Genomic DNA, 19124 nt, shown 5'->3' with positions numbered 1-19124 from the left:
ATCATCCTTGCTTTCAGGAGGAGGACACAACTGCAGGTAACAAGAACGGCCAGTGGCGAACTTGAGGCGTAGCTGTTGCTCATCACGTTTGTGAACAGAAATCTTCACAAACTTCAAAGGGAGGAGCCTAGTGAGCTCCAAGACCTTTCCGCCCTTGCGTTTTTTGCTACGTGTGAAAACCTCATCACATGGTGCTGGTCGGGCCAGTAGCATGACATCAGGGAGCGGAAGGATGGGACTGGTGCAGGCAATGCCCACGGTCACCATTCGGACACGGTTGTGCACGTCAATCACTTCTCCGCGTTTGGTGATCTGAATGAAGTCACTCTCGAATATCGGTGCATACTTGAATATGTCATACTCTCCTTTTTGTAGCTGCTGCTGCAATTTCCCTATGGTGGTGTTGAACATGCCACTCTCAGAGCTACTCTGGGCTGTGTAATAGGGTAACAGAGACTGGTTCGCCATGGTTATTTTGTGTCAAGAAAAGTACGCTGGCAAGGTGGGTTCCTGGTGGGTTCCTGGTGGGTTCCTGGTGGGTTCCTGGTGGGTTCCTGGTGGGTTCCTGGTGGGTTCCTGGTTGGTTCCTGCGTCTTTCTTGGTCTCCGCAGATAAGAGGAGATGCAGAAATCCTGGGTCACAGAGGTAGCATGTACAGCAGGTCTTCTCAACCTCACCCCACGAGCCCCCAGTTTGCCTCAGAGCCTCCAAGAGGCCTGGGCTGGGGGTGGGAGCACAGATGATTGGCAAGGGGTGCTGTTGGTGCCTGGACCCCAAGTCCAACCTCTCCAAAGATGCAGGGTAGACTCCAGGGAGATTCTCTCCAGGGTCTAAGACCCCTTTGACCTCCACCTGTGATTTTGTTGAAAGCTCCCTGAGAGCCTACAAACTGCAGCCCTAGTGGGTGAAGTGACCACTAGAGCCTGAAGGCCCTGCACAGCCATATTTATCCCCCTCTCCCTTTGTGACCTGTTGCTGGCACATCCCCCTTTGTCCCATCCCCTAGCTGCTCTCCAGGAGGGCAGGACCAGGTGGGTACCAACATGAAAAGGCCTCAGATGGGAACATTGTAAATGAGTACTTCCTTCTTTTAGCTGAGGTTGAAGAGATTCAAAACTTGGGGGAATTCGAGGAGATGGGGAGATTGGAAACATCCGAATTTATGGTTTTATTTTATATATATATATATATATATATATATATATATGTGTGTATGTGTGTGTGTGTGTGTGTGTGTGTGTGTGTTCTAGTTCACAGGGCAAAGACACTAAAAGTGAATCACCTACACCCACAAACTAGAATGTTCAAATACATTATAGTCTTGCTGATTCTAAAATCCTTGTTTTAAATCACCACATGACTTTGTCTCTTGAGGGAAACTTAGGCCAGTCAAATGTTTTCAAACCAGATTGATTTGTTTTTAATACATCATGGGGAATTGTATATAATGTGTGCATGTGGCATGTGTGTGTGTGTGTGTGTATGTGTGTTTGTGTGTGTGTACAGGTGTGATCAAGAGAGCAGGACAGCCACTTTAGACAGTAGGTAAACTAAGGCGAGGGCGTCAGTGAGTCTGGGACCACATTGCTTTTTCTGTCAGTTTTGTTTTTGTGAGGGACCATTTACTCTCTTGAGGACCCCAGGTTTTGCTTCCCACTTTTCCACACTGTGTTCAGTGAAATGCACAGTATAGGGCCAGGGGTAAGGAACAGGGGTCCTTAAATTCCAAGAGTTCACCCAACCCCTTCTGTCCTAACAGCCCTGACGTGGGGGACAGCTTTAGAAATCTGTTTACATACATCTTTCCTCATGACTTTGCCTATTGCCACAGCCACATAGCTGTCCAGACTCAGGATTTCCAAATTATTGTCACTTGGACCCCTACTCCAGGCTCTTCTAGTTGGTTTGATGAAGTCGTACTCCTTGTCCTGTTCCTTATGGACAAGGTTATTGCTGACATGCTGGGGAAGCACACACACCTATTTATTAAGTGATAAGCAGATGAGAGCAGAATATAGATTCTCCATGCAACACACTATTACTCAGCCCTGAAGAGGAATGGAGTGTCACCATGCTTCAACATAGGTGGTCCTTGGCGCTTTACTAAGTGAAAGAAGCCAGACAGAAAAAGCCTGGAGGACGAATAGTGGAGAAGTTCACCAAGTTCTAGATGTGGGCGGGACCTGGGGAGTGACTGATCCGTGGGTACCCATCCGTGGTGGCTATATAGCATCGTGCATGTGCTCAAAGCACTTAAATGTTCAATAGTGTGCTGTGGCTTCCAGTCATACACATAACACCTACACCTTTAGAACTCTTATTCACAAACGTGGCTTTTAAAACAGTAGCCTCCCATTTTGCATTGACTGTGTGACCTTGAGCAAGCTACGGAGCCCCTACTTCAGTGTGTGGACTGAGCAATGTTTCTAAGGATGGAATGTCCCCACACCACTGTGTTAGAGGCACTTGGGGTCCCTGAACTATTGGGAGGTAGGCACCATGAGAGAACCTGTTACTGGGAGCGTGTCTTTAAGTGAAATCATGGGACCCCTGTCCCCACCTTTCTCTTCCACTTTTTGTCTCCTGGTTGTGAGGTGATTTGGCCCCTTCACACATTGTGGTATCCATACAGGCCAGAGGAACAAGATGATCATGAACTGACACTTATAAATGGAACTGTACTGGAGGGTTTTGATACAAGCTGGAGTTACAGAGAAAGGAGCCTCCGTTGAAGAAATGCCTCCATGAGAATCAGCTGCAAGGAATTTTCTCAACTAGGTTCAAGGGTGGGAGGGCTCAGCCCATTGTGGGTGGTGCCATCCCTGAGCTGGTAGACCTGGGTTCTATAAGAAAGCAGGCTGAGCAAGCCAAGGGGAGGCAAGCCAGTAAGTGACATCCCTCCATGGCCTCTGCATCAGCTCCTGCTTCCTGACCTGCTTGAATTTTAGTCCCGACTTTCTTTGGTGACAAACAGCAATGTGGAAGTGTAAGCTGAATAAACCCTTTGCTCCCCTACTTGCTTCTTGGTCATGATGTTTGTGCAGGAATAGAAACCCTGACTAAGACATGAACCAAAATAAACTTTTGTTTTTTTTTCAATTTTTTTTTTCATTCATGTGTAAGTGGTGTTTGTACCTGGACATAAATAAAGGCCCAAGGTTGATTTTTCTCAGACATACCAGATCTCACGATTTGGCTAGTCCGGCTAGCCAGCTTGCTCTGGAGATGCCCATCTCTGTCTTAAGTCTAGAATTACAGGCAGGCCACCATGTCCCCTTGGCATTTATACAAGTTATAAACTCAGGTCTTCATGTGGCATGTGCCTGAACTACTAAGCCATTCTTCAAGCCCTATTTCTCTCTTAAAATATATTTTGCACTGTGTGTATATACGTGTATGTGTGTGTTGTGTGTCTGTACATGCTACCATACATGGTGCAGTCAGATGATAACCTGTGGGAGTTGCGTGTCTTCTTTCACTGTGTGGGACTGAACTCCAATCAGACTTGGCAGCAAAAGCCTTAACTCTCTGATGATTTCAGCAGCCCAGTTTCTTTTTGTTTACTTTCAGTTATTGTTGCAGTGACAGAAGACTACATACATGATGTGAAACACGCAATGTCAAGCATGTTGGTCCCAGGAGATGACTGTTAGCTCTTATAGACATCCAATCAGCCTCAACGAGCTTTGCAACTCAGTGTGAATTTCTTCACAAGTACACTTATTTTAGTTTTAGATTTTTTTGAGACAGGATCACATTATGTAGTGTTGGCTTGGAAACCACAACAGAGACTAGCTGGCCTTGACCGGAGAGATCTACCAGGCACGCACCACTTAGTCTGATCCCAGGACCAATTTTTAATGAGGCTGGAAGCTTCTGGAGTTAAGAGCCAAGAACCTGAAAGAATCCTTGGCGTGTAAGCCTGGTCTCCCTTCAGGCATACCCAGAACCAAAGACAGCAGCACCCGAACCCAGCTCAGACAGGCTAGAGCAGCAAGAAATCAAAGGCTCCTTCAAAGCTCTAGGTTGAGCGAGCTGACTGTGTTGGAAACGAGCATTTGACCTCTTGACAGAATATGTAATGAGGACCTCGGAACTCAAGTCCTGAGCCACAACCTTTCAAATCTTCACTCTGAAGCAGATGCTGGGACAGATCCCAGGACAAAAGAGGCAGAAGAAGAAGGGTGGCTCCTGGGGGCCTTGCCAGTGAGATGTCACCATGCCCTGCAGGAGGCAGCTGAAGAAATGAAGATGTGGCCAACCAGGTGCTAATTCCCATGACCCTGCTTAAGTCTATTCTTTCAGACACCTAGCCTGCCTCCTTCAACTTGAAGCTCAGGAGTCAAAGGTCTGCATGGCACAAGTCAGTGGTTCTTTTTAAGGACCACAGGAAGCACCCCTCTGCCTCCTCTCTAACCCATTGCGCTCCCCTATTCCCCCCGTGGCAGTTTTCAGACTGCCCTGGCTTCGTGGTAGCACCTCTACCCACAACCAAGGGATAAGGGTAGTGCTGTTTTGTTTCGTTTTTCTTTATTCCCTCCCCTTCACTAAGATACAGATTAGCTAAAGAAGTAGATGGCTCTCTACTGATTAGGAACAACCAGAGATACAATCATGCCTGTGACATTAGAGAGTTGAAAGGTGGGAGCTGGAGAGATGGCTCAGTGGTTAAGAGCACCGTCTGCTCTTCCAGTGGTCCTGAGTTCAAATCCCAGCAACCACATGGTGGCTCACAGCCATCTGTAATGGGATCTGATGCCCTCTTCTGGTGTGCAAGTGCAAATGCAAGCAGAACTCTATACACAATACATCTTTTTTTTTAAAACTGACTCTCAAATATTGTTCCCAGACTTCCACTCAAGTGCTGTGTTTTGCCAGGGAAGGGAGGGCTTTGTGTATCCCCAGTACTGCAAAGTGAGGGAGAAATCACTGGACCAGGAAATTCCAGAAAATTGGGATTACCATTCTTGGAACAACCCTACCCATTCCCCATCTTGTCCAAAATTGTTCTCTTGCCTTCTTTGTCCCCAACCACTTTTCCTTGATATTTGAGATACATCCATGCTATGAGGCACACAGACGCTAACAGATGTTAACATATCTAAGTCAAGTGGAAACTTGTTTAAGGATCACCGGGGCAGAAGGCAAGTTTAAGAGGCTCAAGCTGAGCCAAAGCAATAGTGCAGTCAGTAAGGGTGCATGCTGCCAACCCTGATGACCCAAGTTCAATTCACAGGACCCATGTGGCAGAAAGAGATTGACTCCAAGTTGTTCTCTATGGCACACAGGTACCCAATCTGCTCCCAAACTAAACGTAGTTTGTAAAAAGGATCAAGTTTAAGAACATGTATACGTCTTAGGCATATTTGTAATTTCAGAGAAACTGATGGCTGAAATATTTAGCAATTTGGATTTTTACATCAAAATTCTATTGTGAGCCAGGTGTGGTGGGGGGCAGGGGGCAAACATTTAGACCAGCATTCTGGAGACAGATCAGCACTTGGGAGGTGAAGACCAGGCTGGTCTGTATATGCTGTTTCAGGTTACACTGAGACGGACTCAAAGCAAACAAAAAACTATCTTAGTGCCAAACCGTCGGTGTGAGAACACACCTGTAGTGTTGTATCAGTCAACAGACTGAGGTACAGGGATAGAAGTCACTGCAGAGCTGGTTCAGTGTTTAAGAGTTCTTCTGGTCTCTGTAGGCAACTGCACTCATGTCTACACCCCTGACACACACACACACACACACACACACACACACACACACACACACACACACGCACGTATACTAGAGTTGGCGAGAGTCATCAGCAGTTAATGACAGTGCTCTCTGAGGTTTGGGTTCCCTTTCTAGCAACTACACTGTAGCTTGCAACCTCTGAAACTCCGGTTCCGGGGGACCCGATGCCTTCTTCTTCTGGCCTCCTCAGGCACAGCATGCATGTGGTACACAGACACACATGCAGACAAAACACCCATACACATAAAATATAAAATTCTGAAAAGCCAACTAACTACCCTTCCTAATGGTCTCCCCATGAACAAAGGAAACCATCCATCCCCAAACACTCAGTGCTGACCACCCCATGACAGAGAGGCAATGTCAGTAGTAGAAACCAGTGCCACACTAAGGCTTACCAGGTCTTGTTCTGATATTTATTATGTTGACAGGCTAGGAATACTGGGATAAATAAGTAATATTTTCTATTGGGTCGGATTAAACACTGAGGATTTCACAGAAACATCAGAATTTTAACAGTAGCCAGAGTCCTGGTGGCCAGAGGGAGGGACCTCCCAGCTGAAATGCTCTGGACCACATCTCAAAATTGCTACAAGGCAAAAAGCGCTATTAACATCCCACAATGCAGAAGTTTTGCCCTGCTCCTGGCCTCAAGTGCAGGTCTCCACAGGCTGCGGCTGTGGGTTTTGGCAGGAAGAAAGGAAAATGGAGGATCTTTGGCTCTTCCTGCCCTGAGTTCGGAGTCCTACACCTTTTGAAACTTGCACTTTGTGCCTTCTTTCTGTGACGAGCTGCTGCTGTGCCCGGGCTCTTCCTCAGCAGTGGGCACAGGGAAGGAGTCTGTCAGCACAAAGTGGCTCAGTTTGTCGTCAGCCAGTTTTACTCCCCTGACGCCAGCGAGTTCACAAGGCCACCCGAATGCTTTTGAGGGATACTGCCGACAATGGCAGACCCCCAAACTCTCAGAAATCAGTTCTGATGAAACTCCCCGGGAAAATTGTGCCAATGTTGTGCAAGACAAACATCTAAACAGCACAAACCAGGCTCCAAATTGAAGGCCCTATGCAGTCACTCTAGGACAGAACAGCACATTTTCTAGAAAGCATACCCTGGCCATTGGACAACCTCAACAATGGATGTTCTCGCTCCACATTCCCTAGGAGGGACGTTGTCAGCTGCAGTGGAGGACGTGGTCCCACCCCATCTATCAAGGTAGACACATCTGCCTGAATCCCATTAGTGGGATCCTGCTTTGCATGGGACCCCAGCCTGCTAGGTCATCGGAGAATGGCCAGGATGGTAAGGCCTAAATCCTGGAACTTGTGAAGCAAAGGATGCTCCTGCCTGCTCCACGGTTCACTGCGGGGGACAGAGTGGGACAATGCAATAGTCACCACAGGCCCTCCTGCCCCAACGGCTCTTGGCTGCTGAGATTCTAGAAGTGCACAGGAAGCCAGTCTTCCAATGGCTTCAGGGTTTGGGGTGGAAAAGGAGGATTCAGTAAGGACTCCCCAATTGCCCCCATACCGCCTCTGCTTAGCTCTGCAATGTTCCTTCTTTTATCTGTTGGATAAATAGGTTCCTCTCGTCTTCCGGTGTTCGTCCATTCTGAGCCCGCACGATACACGTGGGCCGGTGCAGGTTGAGCATGTATATCAAATGCTGTTTCTCATTCTTCAGCTCCTCGATCTGGGCCTTCAGCTCGGCATTGACACTCTCCAGTTTCTCTGACTCCTGAGGGACAATTAGCAGAGGTGTTATGGAGGGAGCCATGGGGCGGGGAGGTAGGGGACCGCCTGGAATCTTTGGGGCTCCTCACACTGAGAGAGACCTTCGAGAGAAACCATCCTACCACAGAGATAGGAGGACCAAACTAGGTGGAAGGTGGTATGAACCCTGTAGAGGCCTCTGAAGTTGGACGGCATGTAAAAGGAAGCTTACAGATACCACTGAGCGGGGCTTCCACGCTGAAACTGCCTGAACATCAGGGGTTCAGAGAGGGCTGCTTTAGTCCACTGCCCATGCAGAAGGCATCTGGACCCCACAGGATCTTGGGGGCTGCAGAGAAGCCCAGACTGGTGATATGGAGTTTTCTTTGAATTTCTGATCTTGCCAGACACCCATATCCGCAGGAGTATTCTCAGAAACCCCAAAGCCTCCCGAGTTTTCCTCACTGACCCTGAGGTGAGGAGCAGGCGTTCCCAGGCTATTACACATCTTTGAGAAGATGACCCGCACACATTTGGGGGAGCAGACATGGCCTCTGCGAAGACGTTCAGGCTCTGTGGCCTTCCTTGCCTGTGAACTCATGCTGTACCCCTGGTGTTTTGTGTGGGGTGTCAGCCTCCCAGGGTGCTTAGTGCCGGATAAGCGTGGAGCAGAGAGGCAGGGTTCAGATCAGCAGGAACACTGTCAGCACTACTTCTGGGTCACTGTAGTAACTTGAAGAGCAAACCAAAAGCCTCTCCTGAGAGCCAAGGGCGGTAGCAGGGTTTAATAGTTTGTAACTGATGATTAAAGTCTCTTTAACTAGATTGATGTGACCCGAAACTCTAGAAACTGTGTGTGTTTGTGTGTGTGTGTATGTGTGTGTGTGTTGGGGGACGGGTATATGGACCAGTCTGTGCCACAGCATGCATGTGGAGGTCAGAGGTCACTTTAGAAATCAGTTCTCACCTTCCACAGCGGGTTCTGGGTATCAAACTATGGTGCCAGGTTTGCACTGCAAGCACAGCTTGCTGGCCCCTATATATATATGAATGTATATATATGTGTGTGTGTATACAGATATATATCTCCAGAGCCTATTCTGCCAAGCTAATAGCTTTGTTCCATCCTCTGCCCCCAGCTAGCATTTCTGTTCCACCCACAAGGTCTTTCCCTCCCCCCAGGGGCAGCTGGGCCAGGCAGGACTCACTTTCTGCAGACACTCTGTCTTCTCTTTTTTCTTGTTTCGACACTTGGCAGCAGCAATTTTATTTCTTTCCCGCCGCCTCCTTTTCCTCTCATCTTCTTCAGGGACCACCTATAGAATCCGAAAGGCACACATTCAAGCATGAACCCACATACCAAGGCTATGGGTTCCTGTTCGTTTGTTTTTAATCATGTATGTGTATGTTTGTATATCTATGTTTGTCTGTGTAGATGTCTGCCACACGCACAGGCCCTCACCACTGGGCACAGGTCCTCACCACTGGGCACAGGCCCCCACCACTGGGCACAGGCCCCCACCACTGGGCACCAGCCCTCACTACTGGGCACCAGCCCTCACCACTGGGCACAGGCCCCCACCACTGGGCACAGGCCCCCACCACTGGGCACCAGCCCTCACCACTGGGCACAGGCCCCCACCACTGGGCACAGGCCCCCACCACTGGGCACCAGCCCTCACCACTGGGCACAGGTCCTCACCACTGGGCACCAGCCCTCACCACTGGGCACAGGTCCTCACCACTGGGCACAGGCCCCCACCACTGGGCACCAGCCCTCACCACTGGGCACAGGTCCTCACCACTGGGCACCAGCCCCCACCACTGGGCACAGGCCCCCACCACTGGGCACAGGTCCTCACCACTGGGCACCAGCCCCCACCACTGGGCACAGGCCCTCACCACTGGGCACAGGCCCCCACCACTGGGCACAGGTCCTCACCACTGGGCACCAGCCCTCACCCCTGGGCACAGGTCCTCACCACTGGGCACAGACCCTCACCACTGGGCACAGGTCCTCACCACTGGGCACAGGCCCCCACCACTGGGCACAGGCCCCCACCACTGGGCACAGGTCCCCACCACTGGGCTCAGGTCCTTACCACTGGGCACAGGCCCTCACCACTGGGCACCAGCCCTAACCACTGGGCACAGTTACAGAAAAATAACTAACATCTCTGTCTTTACCAGGAGCATTATGGTACATCCTTCCCATGAAGTCAACCAGCTCCTAGAGAAGGGAGCCTTGAGACCATTAATGGCAGTAGATGGTGCTAATGCGTCCACACAGCAGGATGCTACTGGTAGGCAGAGTCCTGAACCACCTGTTGATTCAGCCAACAAATCATACTGATTTTCTGTGCCTCCTTCTGAGTCAGTACTGGGGTGCTCGGAGGACAGAACCATGTTCAGCTTTGGTGGCTATGGGACTCTGTGGATGTTCACCCTGACCCTGACTGTGTCTGGACCAATGTGTAATGGGCACATCCAACCATGTACTCTGCTAAAGTATGTCTGGGCTGAACTCTCCCTGTGGTCTGCCCAGTGTCAGACCCTGCCAGCTTTCGATGACTGACCCACTCCTGACCTTTTCCCATTTTTTTTTTTTTTGAATCAGAAGACATGGTGGACTGAGAGGAAGGTCTTACAATCCAGAGAGGCAAAGCCCAGGGAACCTAACCCTGAATTTCTATCCTTCATGCCTCAGGCAACAATCCCAGAAAATATAAAAATCATACACACACAGAGACACACACACACACATAGACACACAGACACACAACACAGACATACACAGAGAGATACACAGACATATACACATACACAGACACACACACACACTTGACACACACACACATTTGCCACACACACACACACACATAGACACACACACATAGACACACAGACACACAACACAGACATACACAGAGAGATACACAGACATATACACATACCCAGACACACACACACACTTGACACACACACACACACTTGACACACACACATTTCACACACACACACACACACACACACACACACGAACAGGGCTCAGTGGTTAAGAGCATTTGCTGCTCTTGTGGAGAACTTGGGTTTGATTCCCAGCACCTACATGGTGGTTCCCAAGTATAACTCTAGTTCCAGAAGGTACAAACCCCCCTCTGGCCTGTGGGCAGTAGTCATACACACAGTACACATATGTCCATTCATGCAGACAAAACACTCACACACATAAAATTTTTAAAAATCAAAACAAAAACTGAATAATGAAAATCAAAGAACAAGTAAAACAAATAATCACACTGGTTAATGTGGGAAATTGAAATTGTGTCTACGTTAAAAATTATTTGGATTTTGAAGTAACGTTTTGATATTTAAGTTGACTCTCATGGTCAGACCAGATGGTGGTGACATATGCCTTTTATCCTGGCACTTGGGAGGCAGAGACAGGCAGATCTCTATGAGTCCAAGGTCAGTGTGGTGTACAGGGTGAGTTCCAGGACAGCCAAGGCTACATAGAAAAACCCTGTCTTGAAAACCGAAACAGAAAAAGCAAACAAAACATAGATCCCTGTAATTCAGAAGCAGAAAAAGAATATTTTATGAATAGGTCCTTTCCCCTAGAGTCAGAATAACCAGCCTACTCTTCTCCCTCTAGAGACACCCAATTGTCCTTCCCAATCCACCCCATCTATCTAGCCTCCCTTCCCCATCCCACCCGACTACTGCATCTTATTTCAAACTATATCATTAGAAGAAAAGAAAATCTCCCAGAATGTCTCAGGCTCTAACCTACACCCTCCAGTATTGGACTTGATACCCATGACTGTTTTGTTGTACCTTCTCTGACCTCCTCTGGGATAGCTGGATGCACAGCTAATGCTCCTAATGACATCTACAGCAGCAACATCATAGTCTGTTTCCATCTGTCAAATGCTATGAGCCAGGTTCCCCTCAGACCTTGTAGAAACATCAGCCCTACTGACCAATCTCTTTTCACCCCCCAGTGCAAGGGATCGAATGCAAGGTCTTGCACGCTACCACTGACCTGCAACCCCAGTCCTCGGGTTCCTTTTAAAATCACATCTTTTGAGCTAGTTTCGCTCCTTGCCCCATGGCTACAGTCATACCCATTACATAAACTTAAAATAATCCTAACCAAGAAAGGCTAGCAAAGTTGCAAGTGTACACCTCTGATGCTCTTGAGACAACATGGTTACCAGCAGCCAGGGCTCAGTAACCATGTCTGTTACTCCAGGTATCTTACAGAAAGGTTTCTCAACACAGAACAGTGCATGTGTGTGAGCATATGTGAACCCAGAGCAAACACATGGCGTACCAAATCTGTGAGCATTGTTGCCAGGAAGGGTAGGGCTAACCTCCTGGTCCTTGGATCCACTGGGCGATGAAAATCCCCACCATATCCCTCACTTCTTTAGAAAGTCTGCAGAGAAAGTGGCTTCACCAAACACAGCTTCAAGTACCATCCATAGTCAGATGCTTTTCAGCCCTGGATCTCTGGCCCAGGACTCCCAGCTCACATCTGGTGCCTGCCTCTTTGACATCTTCCAAGGACACAGGTTCTGCTCTTGTCCCACCTGGCCTTCTACAGTCCTTGCAGCAAATGGACATTCTTGTCTTTCCACAAACCAAAGCCATCCCTAAGGCAGCCTTACCCTAGAGTCACATCCAGAGGCCAGCCACCTTTCAGCACTAGCCTATGCCGGCTTCCTCCGTGTAAGTGCAGGGACTCAAGACAGTGTCCAGGGAGTCCCATGAACGTGTATCAGACCAGCTTGTCCTCTGTCCAAAAGCCTTCCAGTGGCTTCCCTTTTATTCTGGATGCAGCAGTTTCTGTGTGACCTGTTCCCATTCACATCCAGCTCACGGTCTCCTCCTGAGTGGGGAAGCCTTCCCATACAACCCCCTCTCAAGTCTTAGCTAACAGTGAAGCTTTTCTTGGTCTCCTAATCTACAATGAAAATTTCACCTCTAGCTAATCTCAGAACCCCTTACTTCTCTTTAAAAAATGTTATTATATGCACATGAGCCATTGCCTGTGTGTGTGTCTATGTGCAGTTGCTTCTGTGCACATAAGCCTTGTCCTTTGTGTGTCTGCATTTGTGCAGTTGCTTGTCTCCCTTTTGTTGTTTTAAAAGAGACTAGGTTTTTATTTTGCATGTGTGAGTGTTCACCTGCATTTATTATTTGTGACATATTTATGCAATTGCCTGCAGAGGATGTTGGATTCCCTAAAATTGGCGGTACAGATAGCTATGAGCCACCAAGTGGGTACCGGGAATTGAACCTGTGTCTTCTGCAGGATCAGCAGGTGATGTTAACTGCTGAGACTTTATACCTGCTTCTTGAGCTATTTATTTATCGGGTTTTTTTTTCTCTCTCTTTTTAAAAGAGAGTCTTGATATTAACCTCAGATTGCTCTCAAACTCACCACTCTTGATTTTCCTGTTTCGGCCTCTTCTCTCTCTCTCTCTCTCTCTCTCTCTCTCTCTCTCTCTCTTTCCCCCTCCTTCCCTCCCTCCCTCCCTCCCTCTCTCCCCCCCACACTCACACACAAGTGCACATACACAGGTGCACACTCTATCTGCCCATTCTCATGTGCACACTATACCAACCCACTCATGTACCCTACTTTACTCCATAATCTTTAGAGACTATAGACTTTAGGCTCCCAGAGTGCAGAGCTTTGGTTGATTCTTATCCCGAGCTTTAAGCCTCCTGACTGTGCTGGAATCTGGCAAGTCTGTGACGAGCATGTGCTGAAGAAATAGTCACGTGTTAGCAGAACCCACCTCAGACTTGGTGACTGACATCTCCAGAGGTCTGTTGTTGATGGTAACAGACTCCAGTGCAGAGGACATCCGGTGGCAGAGGTGCTTATTCTGGATGGCAAATCTCAGCTCTTCCTTGACAAAGGGTGTCAGGTTAGCAAAATCCTCAAATACCAGTGACCCAGGAGGTGAGAGGCAGGGGACAATGGCAGTCGCACTGACTTCCGAGGCAGAGACCTGGCCTGGATGTTGAAGCATCATTTTGCTGAAAGAAAAAAATTGAGCACAAACTGCGTCAGGGGTCCTGGGGCATGAGATCCAATCCACCTCAGAAGCAAGTCCCATCAGCCCTGAGGCTTGTAGTTTATTTTCATTGCATGCTCAGCCCTTGCCCGTGGCTGGAGAAATTACAGGAAATAAAGGAGAACCTGTTACCGTTCTTTTGCTAAAAGGACATGTTGTCACACTGGCCCCTAAATATTTATGTTCTGACCCATAGATCAGCGGTACTCTCAACCTTGGTCAGCTTCTTTTTGTAACAAGGCAGCAGTTAACACGGAGATTCATAACTGGGCAAGATTCGGAGACTAAGTGGCTGTTTAGTGTCCCATCTTAAACAGCATCCCCTACACACTCAGGGAACAACATCAGGGCTAAAAGGAGGCGAATACAGAAGGATAGGAGAGTGCTAGGAGGTGCTGGTTTCTGGACACGACATAGGAACCTCTTTCCTGAACTCCTAGCAGCTCTGGTGACCTGCACAGGACCTATAGAGGAAGGCATGAAGTCCCAACCCTAACCCAGGAGCTATTAGCAGTGAACCCTGCTAGTTAAAGGGTCACTTATTCAGTGGTTAAGTTGCTTGTGTGCCAATAACTAATCCCACACCCATGCAAGCAATTGCTAATTAAATTCAATGGGCCATCAAAAAACTTTTATTCTGTCTTCATTGTGAATAAAACAGACCCTTAAAACACACAGCTCAGAGACACATCTAAAATAAAGCTCAAGGGGGTTGTCCTTTAGGGTTCTTCTGTGTCTGGTACACAGAATATGCAAAGGTGGCCTCAGTCCTAACAGAAAAAAACAAAGACCAGCCCCTTCTGTGACCCCATTTTCAGTCCTCTTTCAAAAAGAAATGGGAAGACACCTGGATGGAGAGGCATCTGTTAGCCAGTGGAAATAACAGCAGGGAGCTTGGGCTTTGAACTTGCTCCTGAAGGAAGCTGGGTTGGCCAGTGTGAATGAGCAAGAACAGTGAGACTGAGTTTCTTTGCCCCAGTCCTTGGCAGGGAAGGGTGATGGTGGTAACTCGGGTCATGCAGGAACGTGAAGCACCTTCTTAATGAGAAGGCTGGCAAAGCAAAGGACCTCAACAGGCAGAAGCCAGGAGGAGCAAAGTTCTGGATTTATGGGGATGTTGTTTAGCTCTGAGGGACAAGGAGTGAGGCTTAGAACATGGGCAGAGGGTACCTAGGCTGAGCCTGGTCATGAAGGAGAAGGGAATTCGGCCCTGTGAGACTCAGCCATCATATGGAAATTGGCTGAGAAAGCCAGCAAACCACTGCCCAGCACTGGCCCATGAAGCCTGCTGACCACTTAGACAACTGAGTAGACAAGGTGGAGCTGAGGTGACGTAGCAAATGGTGGCCTTGGTCTGTAGGTCAGCAAACCCACAGGGGCAACATGGGAGAACCAAGGGCAGAAGCAATCTAGAAGAGTGTTCTGGTGCCTCTTTCTTCTGTGGGCTTGCTGCCCCAATGACCCCCACTGGCCTTTCCCTGAGGGGGGTGCCGAAGAGGGGTCGAAAGCAGAAACAGCAGTGGGGAGATAAAGCAAAAATTTCCAGGGAACTCCTGAACGCTGCTCCAGCAACTGCTAGTCTTTATGTACGAGGCCCACACGCAGCTCCTGTCTACATCCAGGTCTAAATTTAAACAAGCCATCTTATCCACAAAAATTCCCATATCAGAATTTTCTTTTTAAATCAAGGTTTGAAGACCACTCAGTTATGTGTTGTGACAGTGCCCCAGTGACTTTCTCCTCTGCAAAGGACGGCTGGTAATGAGGACCCTAATTCCTCAAGAGTGATGTGAGCAGCCTGGAAAATACAAATGCTCCGAAAGCATTCTGCCACCAGGAGCTACCCTGGGTCCCCAGGATCTCCTGCAGAGGGATGGCTGCTTTCCCATGGAAACTCCCTGGGGTCTGGTCACCTTCTTTAGTGTTAAGGGCCCCTCATCAGAATCCCTTTCCTTGGAGATTAAGGCCCACTGGTGGAGCCAGAAATTTCAGGCCAGTGACTGCTGAGTCAAAAGAACTAAAGAAATGTATACAATTCTCTCCCAAACAGGAGAACTGAAGGTCATTTCTTTGGATGCTGTAACCTTGAGGCTACGGGATGTTTCTCTGAAGCCAGAGGCTCAGCGTTCTCCAGTACATTCTCCTTTCCCATTCTACTGAAGAACAAAATCAAAAACCAAAAAACCCCAACAGTTCAGGGGTAGAATTCAGAGCTGCCACCGGCCTGGCTGTCACATATGTGACTGAAGAGTTCATCTATACTTAACTAGAGCCACAGCAGCTAAGTTTATTAATGAGCCCTTTGAGGTTAAAGTCTGCCGTTTAGGACTTCCCCCACCAACATCCTTAGTGTAAAGTCAGGAAGAAACTGAAGAAGGTCAGTGATATGGAATGCCTTTGTGAAAAGCTGTGGGTGGGGCTCACTTGGGGACACAAGCTTACAGCAGTTAAGAAAACCTTCCTTTCCCACCATCATGGGGTACACTCTGTGAGATTTGAGCTCTTGTACTTTCTGGTTTGTCTTGCACAGAGGTCTCCAGAGTCAGACTAGAGTCAGGATGTGTCCTCCAGGGAAAGAAAGTTTAAAACTTCAGCTCGACTTCAGGAGCCAAGGCCCCAAAGAGGGAAATGTTTGGGGGTTTGGGGTATGCTGAGTTAACTTTCTACATTGATCGTAAAACCGGCTTCCAGATTTGCTACTAGATGCTACTTCCACTTGGTGACTTTCAACCAGAAATGATGTCACACTATTGGCAGTTTCATCATTTTAAAGAAAATGAAACTTCCCTCGTTTAATTGGAAAGTCAGCTCCTAGATTTTTTTTTTTTTTAATTTCCTAGTAACTTATGATGGCTTCCAGTTTTCACTTTTGATTTCTACTTCCCCCCACCATGCTGTCTGCAAACTGTCCTGTAGGATTCGGGACTCAATAGCCGCCTTCCTAACTCTACATCCTGTTCTTTCTCTAGTCTGAAGGCTGGAGGCAGAGGCGGGGCTTCAGAGTCAGAGACAGTGGCTCCAGGTCTGTCTCCTGTTCTCACTTGTTAAGCACCTACTCAAGGAGCCAGATGCTTTCTGACCTTAATTCCTACCTGAGAACTGTGACAGAGGTTGCCAATTCCCTCCCAGGGCAGAGATGGGTAACACATCACGTGCACAAACTTTAAAACCTAGGAAATCAGCGTGCACACGTCCATTCTGACTCCCTCCCCCCTACCCCCCCTTGGGGAACCTGATTTAGCTCAGTTTCAGTTTAGTTCTATTGGTCAGGAATTGACTGGAACTGTCAACAATTTCAAGCCAGTCTGTCACGACCGGAGGCTGACCCCTGAGTTCTCGAGACATCAGGTGAATTACACCCTATTTGCTGACATCCACACTCCCCCATTACAGATTGGCAGACATTGTGAGTTTTCACACAGGAAACCATTTCTCTCTCGAAGTTTCTGTGGTATCCTGGCTATGTTCCTCCTCCCTTGATGGGAACCCCCTGTAGCCAGTTCCTTAAGGAATCACAGATTCATGGAACACCATTAGATCAAATTGTCCAGATCAAATTCCCATTTTGCCATTGAGTAAACTGAGGTCCTGGAAGGGAGGCACTTGCCTAAACTCACAGAGATGGTGTGTGGTAGGTCCAGCCAAGCTGTTCACACCCACCCCTTGCTCACTTTGCATTACCCTGAAGACCCGTCAGTTAACTAGATCAGCCAAGTAAGCAGCCACAGAGCTGTCGGCCAGGTAGGCAACTAAGGGCTGAAGCGTTCCATACTTGGCACAAGAAACTGGTGTGCCCGAGACGGGATTTAGATAGCCACGGGTTCTGGGTGCTGTCTTCTTCACTCTGGGCACCTGGCCAGCAGCCTCTCAAACCTCCAGAGAGAAGCAACAGCACCCCCCCACTCCAGCCCCACCCCCCAAGCAAGAGCCTGTACGTGGTAACATTATCCTACAACAAATGCCAACAGGCAAAACATGTGCTCTCTTCTTGGTGACACACGCCCGTAATCTCAGCATTTGGGGACTGAGGCTGTTAGACTGCCCTGAGTTTAAAGCAAGCCTGGCTTATATAGGGAGACCTAGTCTCCCCCCCCCCCCAAAAAAAAGTGGAACAACAGGAGAGGAGAAAAGGCGTTTGCAATGGTCCGGCTTGGCAACTCCTTAAAAAGTCTGTGAGCAACGTGACGAAGTCAAGGAAAATAAAATGGCTAGGAGGAAAGTACAGGAATGGGAGTTCAAAATGAGAGCGAGGGTCGGAGCAGGGAACCAACCCAAAGGGAGAAGCGCCCTTTCCTGGTCCTGTCTCAGAGACCGGTTAGGAACGCTGGGTGGGGAGCCCCCGCACTCCATTTATTTAAATCGTTTTACTCTAGAAAAAAATCTGTCCAAACCTGACTATCTGAACCACACAGCACAGGCTCCTACAGGCAGAGAGGTGCTGGGCGTGGCAATTTCAGCACTTGGGAGGTTGAGGCAGGAGAATTGCCCGGAGTTTACCGGCAGTCTGGGTTACAGAGTGAGACCCTATCACAAGAATACAAAACAACCCCCCCACCACCAGCACACACAAGTACAAGCGGTTCCACACCCTGGTCCCTCCACCCGCTTGACCCGATTCCTTTGGTTCACTTCGAATACACAAAGAAATCCAAGGACCAGTTAAAAGTCCAGCGGGTGAGCTGGAAGTGACGTCTCAAGTCCAGCCGCTCGACGTTAGCGGGTGCGGAGACCTCTCGGCCTTCAGCCCCGGGACAGCGCCACACCAGCGCTCGCCGCCTCCAAACTTATCCCTACTCGCTTTCCTCTCACAGCCCTCAGCGCGGTCCTGCGGCTCAGAGTTCCGCTCCAGGGAACGCAAGGCGACCTCCAGCGGCTATGCCGGACCTCCGACAGAGAGCGTTCCCTTCTTCATTCATTTAGATCGGCATCCGGAGCAGCGCTTCCACAAGCCTCGGCCACCGCGCCTCTCCGCGGACTTAGGAGGGACCCGCTCTGACTCCAGCGCCCGGGATGGAGGAGGGGACCGCGATCCCCAGAGTGTGGCTCACCCCCGCGTACCAGCACCCACCACCCACCCAGACGACCTCTCTTAGTTGCAAGCTGAGAAAGCGCAATCTCCTTCCCTGGGCATCTTTCACGCCTCAAGTCAAAAGAGAAAGTTCGTTCTTTCACTTCACCAGAAACTTTTCCCTAGCTCGGAACGGCAGCGGCAAAGAGCAGCTCAACCCAGCGACTAAGGCGCGGAAACTAGGGCTCGGGTCCCCAGAGGCGCCAAGGGTCCCGGGACTGATCATCGTGAGGGAACTTAGGGTGGGGAGGGCAGCGCTCCTCGGTGTGGCTCTAATGCTCACCTCCAGTCTTCGCTCGGGGCGGCCAGGGTCCAGAGAGCGGCTAGAGGCGGGCGGTCTGTCCGGCGGGCGGGCGAGCGCCAAGGACTCTGCGGGAACGCGGGTTGGCCCGTCCGCTCCGCCGGGGAAGCACCGTGCGCGCCGCGTCTCGCTGAGTGAGACTGTGGCTGGGAGCGCGTTGCATCACCCCTTTTAAAGCCCTCGCGCTGGCAGGGAGCCCGCTTAACTCTAA

The 19124-nt window shown here is 49.2% G+C and overlaps 2 protein-coding genes across 3 annotated transcripts in view; both read right to left on the bottom strand.

The window, feature by feature from the left end:
• GARIN4 (golgi associated RAB2 interactor family member 4) overlaps window positions 1-468 on the bottom strand; it is a gene marked incomplete at both ends in the record, with an annotated part of 1833 nt that extends 1365 nt beyond the window's left edge. The window contains one exon of the mRNA XM_080910563.1: window positions 1-468. This exon is cut by the window's left edge and continues 184 nt beyond it. Within this exon, the coding sequence (XP_080766689.1) occupies window positions 1-468 (468 nt within the window).
• A 5679-nt stretch (window positions 469-6147) lies between these two features.
• The window catches only part of ATF3 (activating transcription factor 3), a 47286-nt gene continuing 34309 nt past the window's right edge, over window positions 6148-19124 (bottom strand). The window contains exons 1-4 of one of the 2 annotated variants that reach the window (XM_080923503.1): window positions 18896-19042; window positions 13263-13506; window positions 8661-8768; window positions 6148-7477 (exon numbers count right to left, since the gene is read on the bottom strand). In XM_080923503.1, coding sequence (XP_080779629.1) covers window positions 7280-7477; window positions 8661-8768; window positions 13263-13502 — 546 coding nt within the window. In that variant the 5' untranslated portion in view covers window positions 13503-13506; window positions 18896-19042 and the 3' untranslated portion in view covers window positions 6148-7279. Of the gene's footprint in view, window positions 7478-8660; window positions 8769-13262; window positions 13507-18895; window positions 19043-19124 lie in introns of those variants that run through there. The other variant, XM_080923504.1, reaches the window with a different exon arrangement.

The sequence above is a fragment of the Micromys minutus genome (assembly GCF_963924665.1).
Source record: "Micromys minutus genome assembly, chromosome: 1".
Taxonomy (NCBI): domain Eukaryota; kingdom Metazoa; phylum Chordata; class Mammalia; order Rodentia; family Muridae; genus Micromys; species Micromys minutus.
Note: the sequence above shows the minus strand (reverse complement) of the source record. Positions and strands in the feature narration are given on the sequence as shown.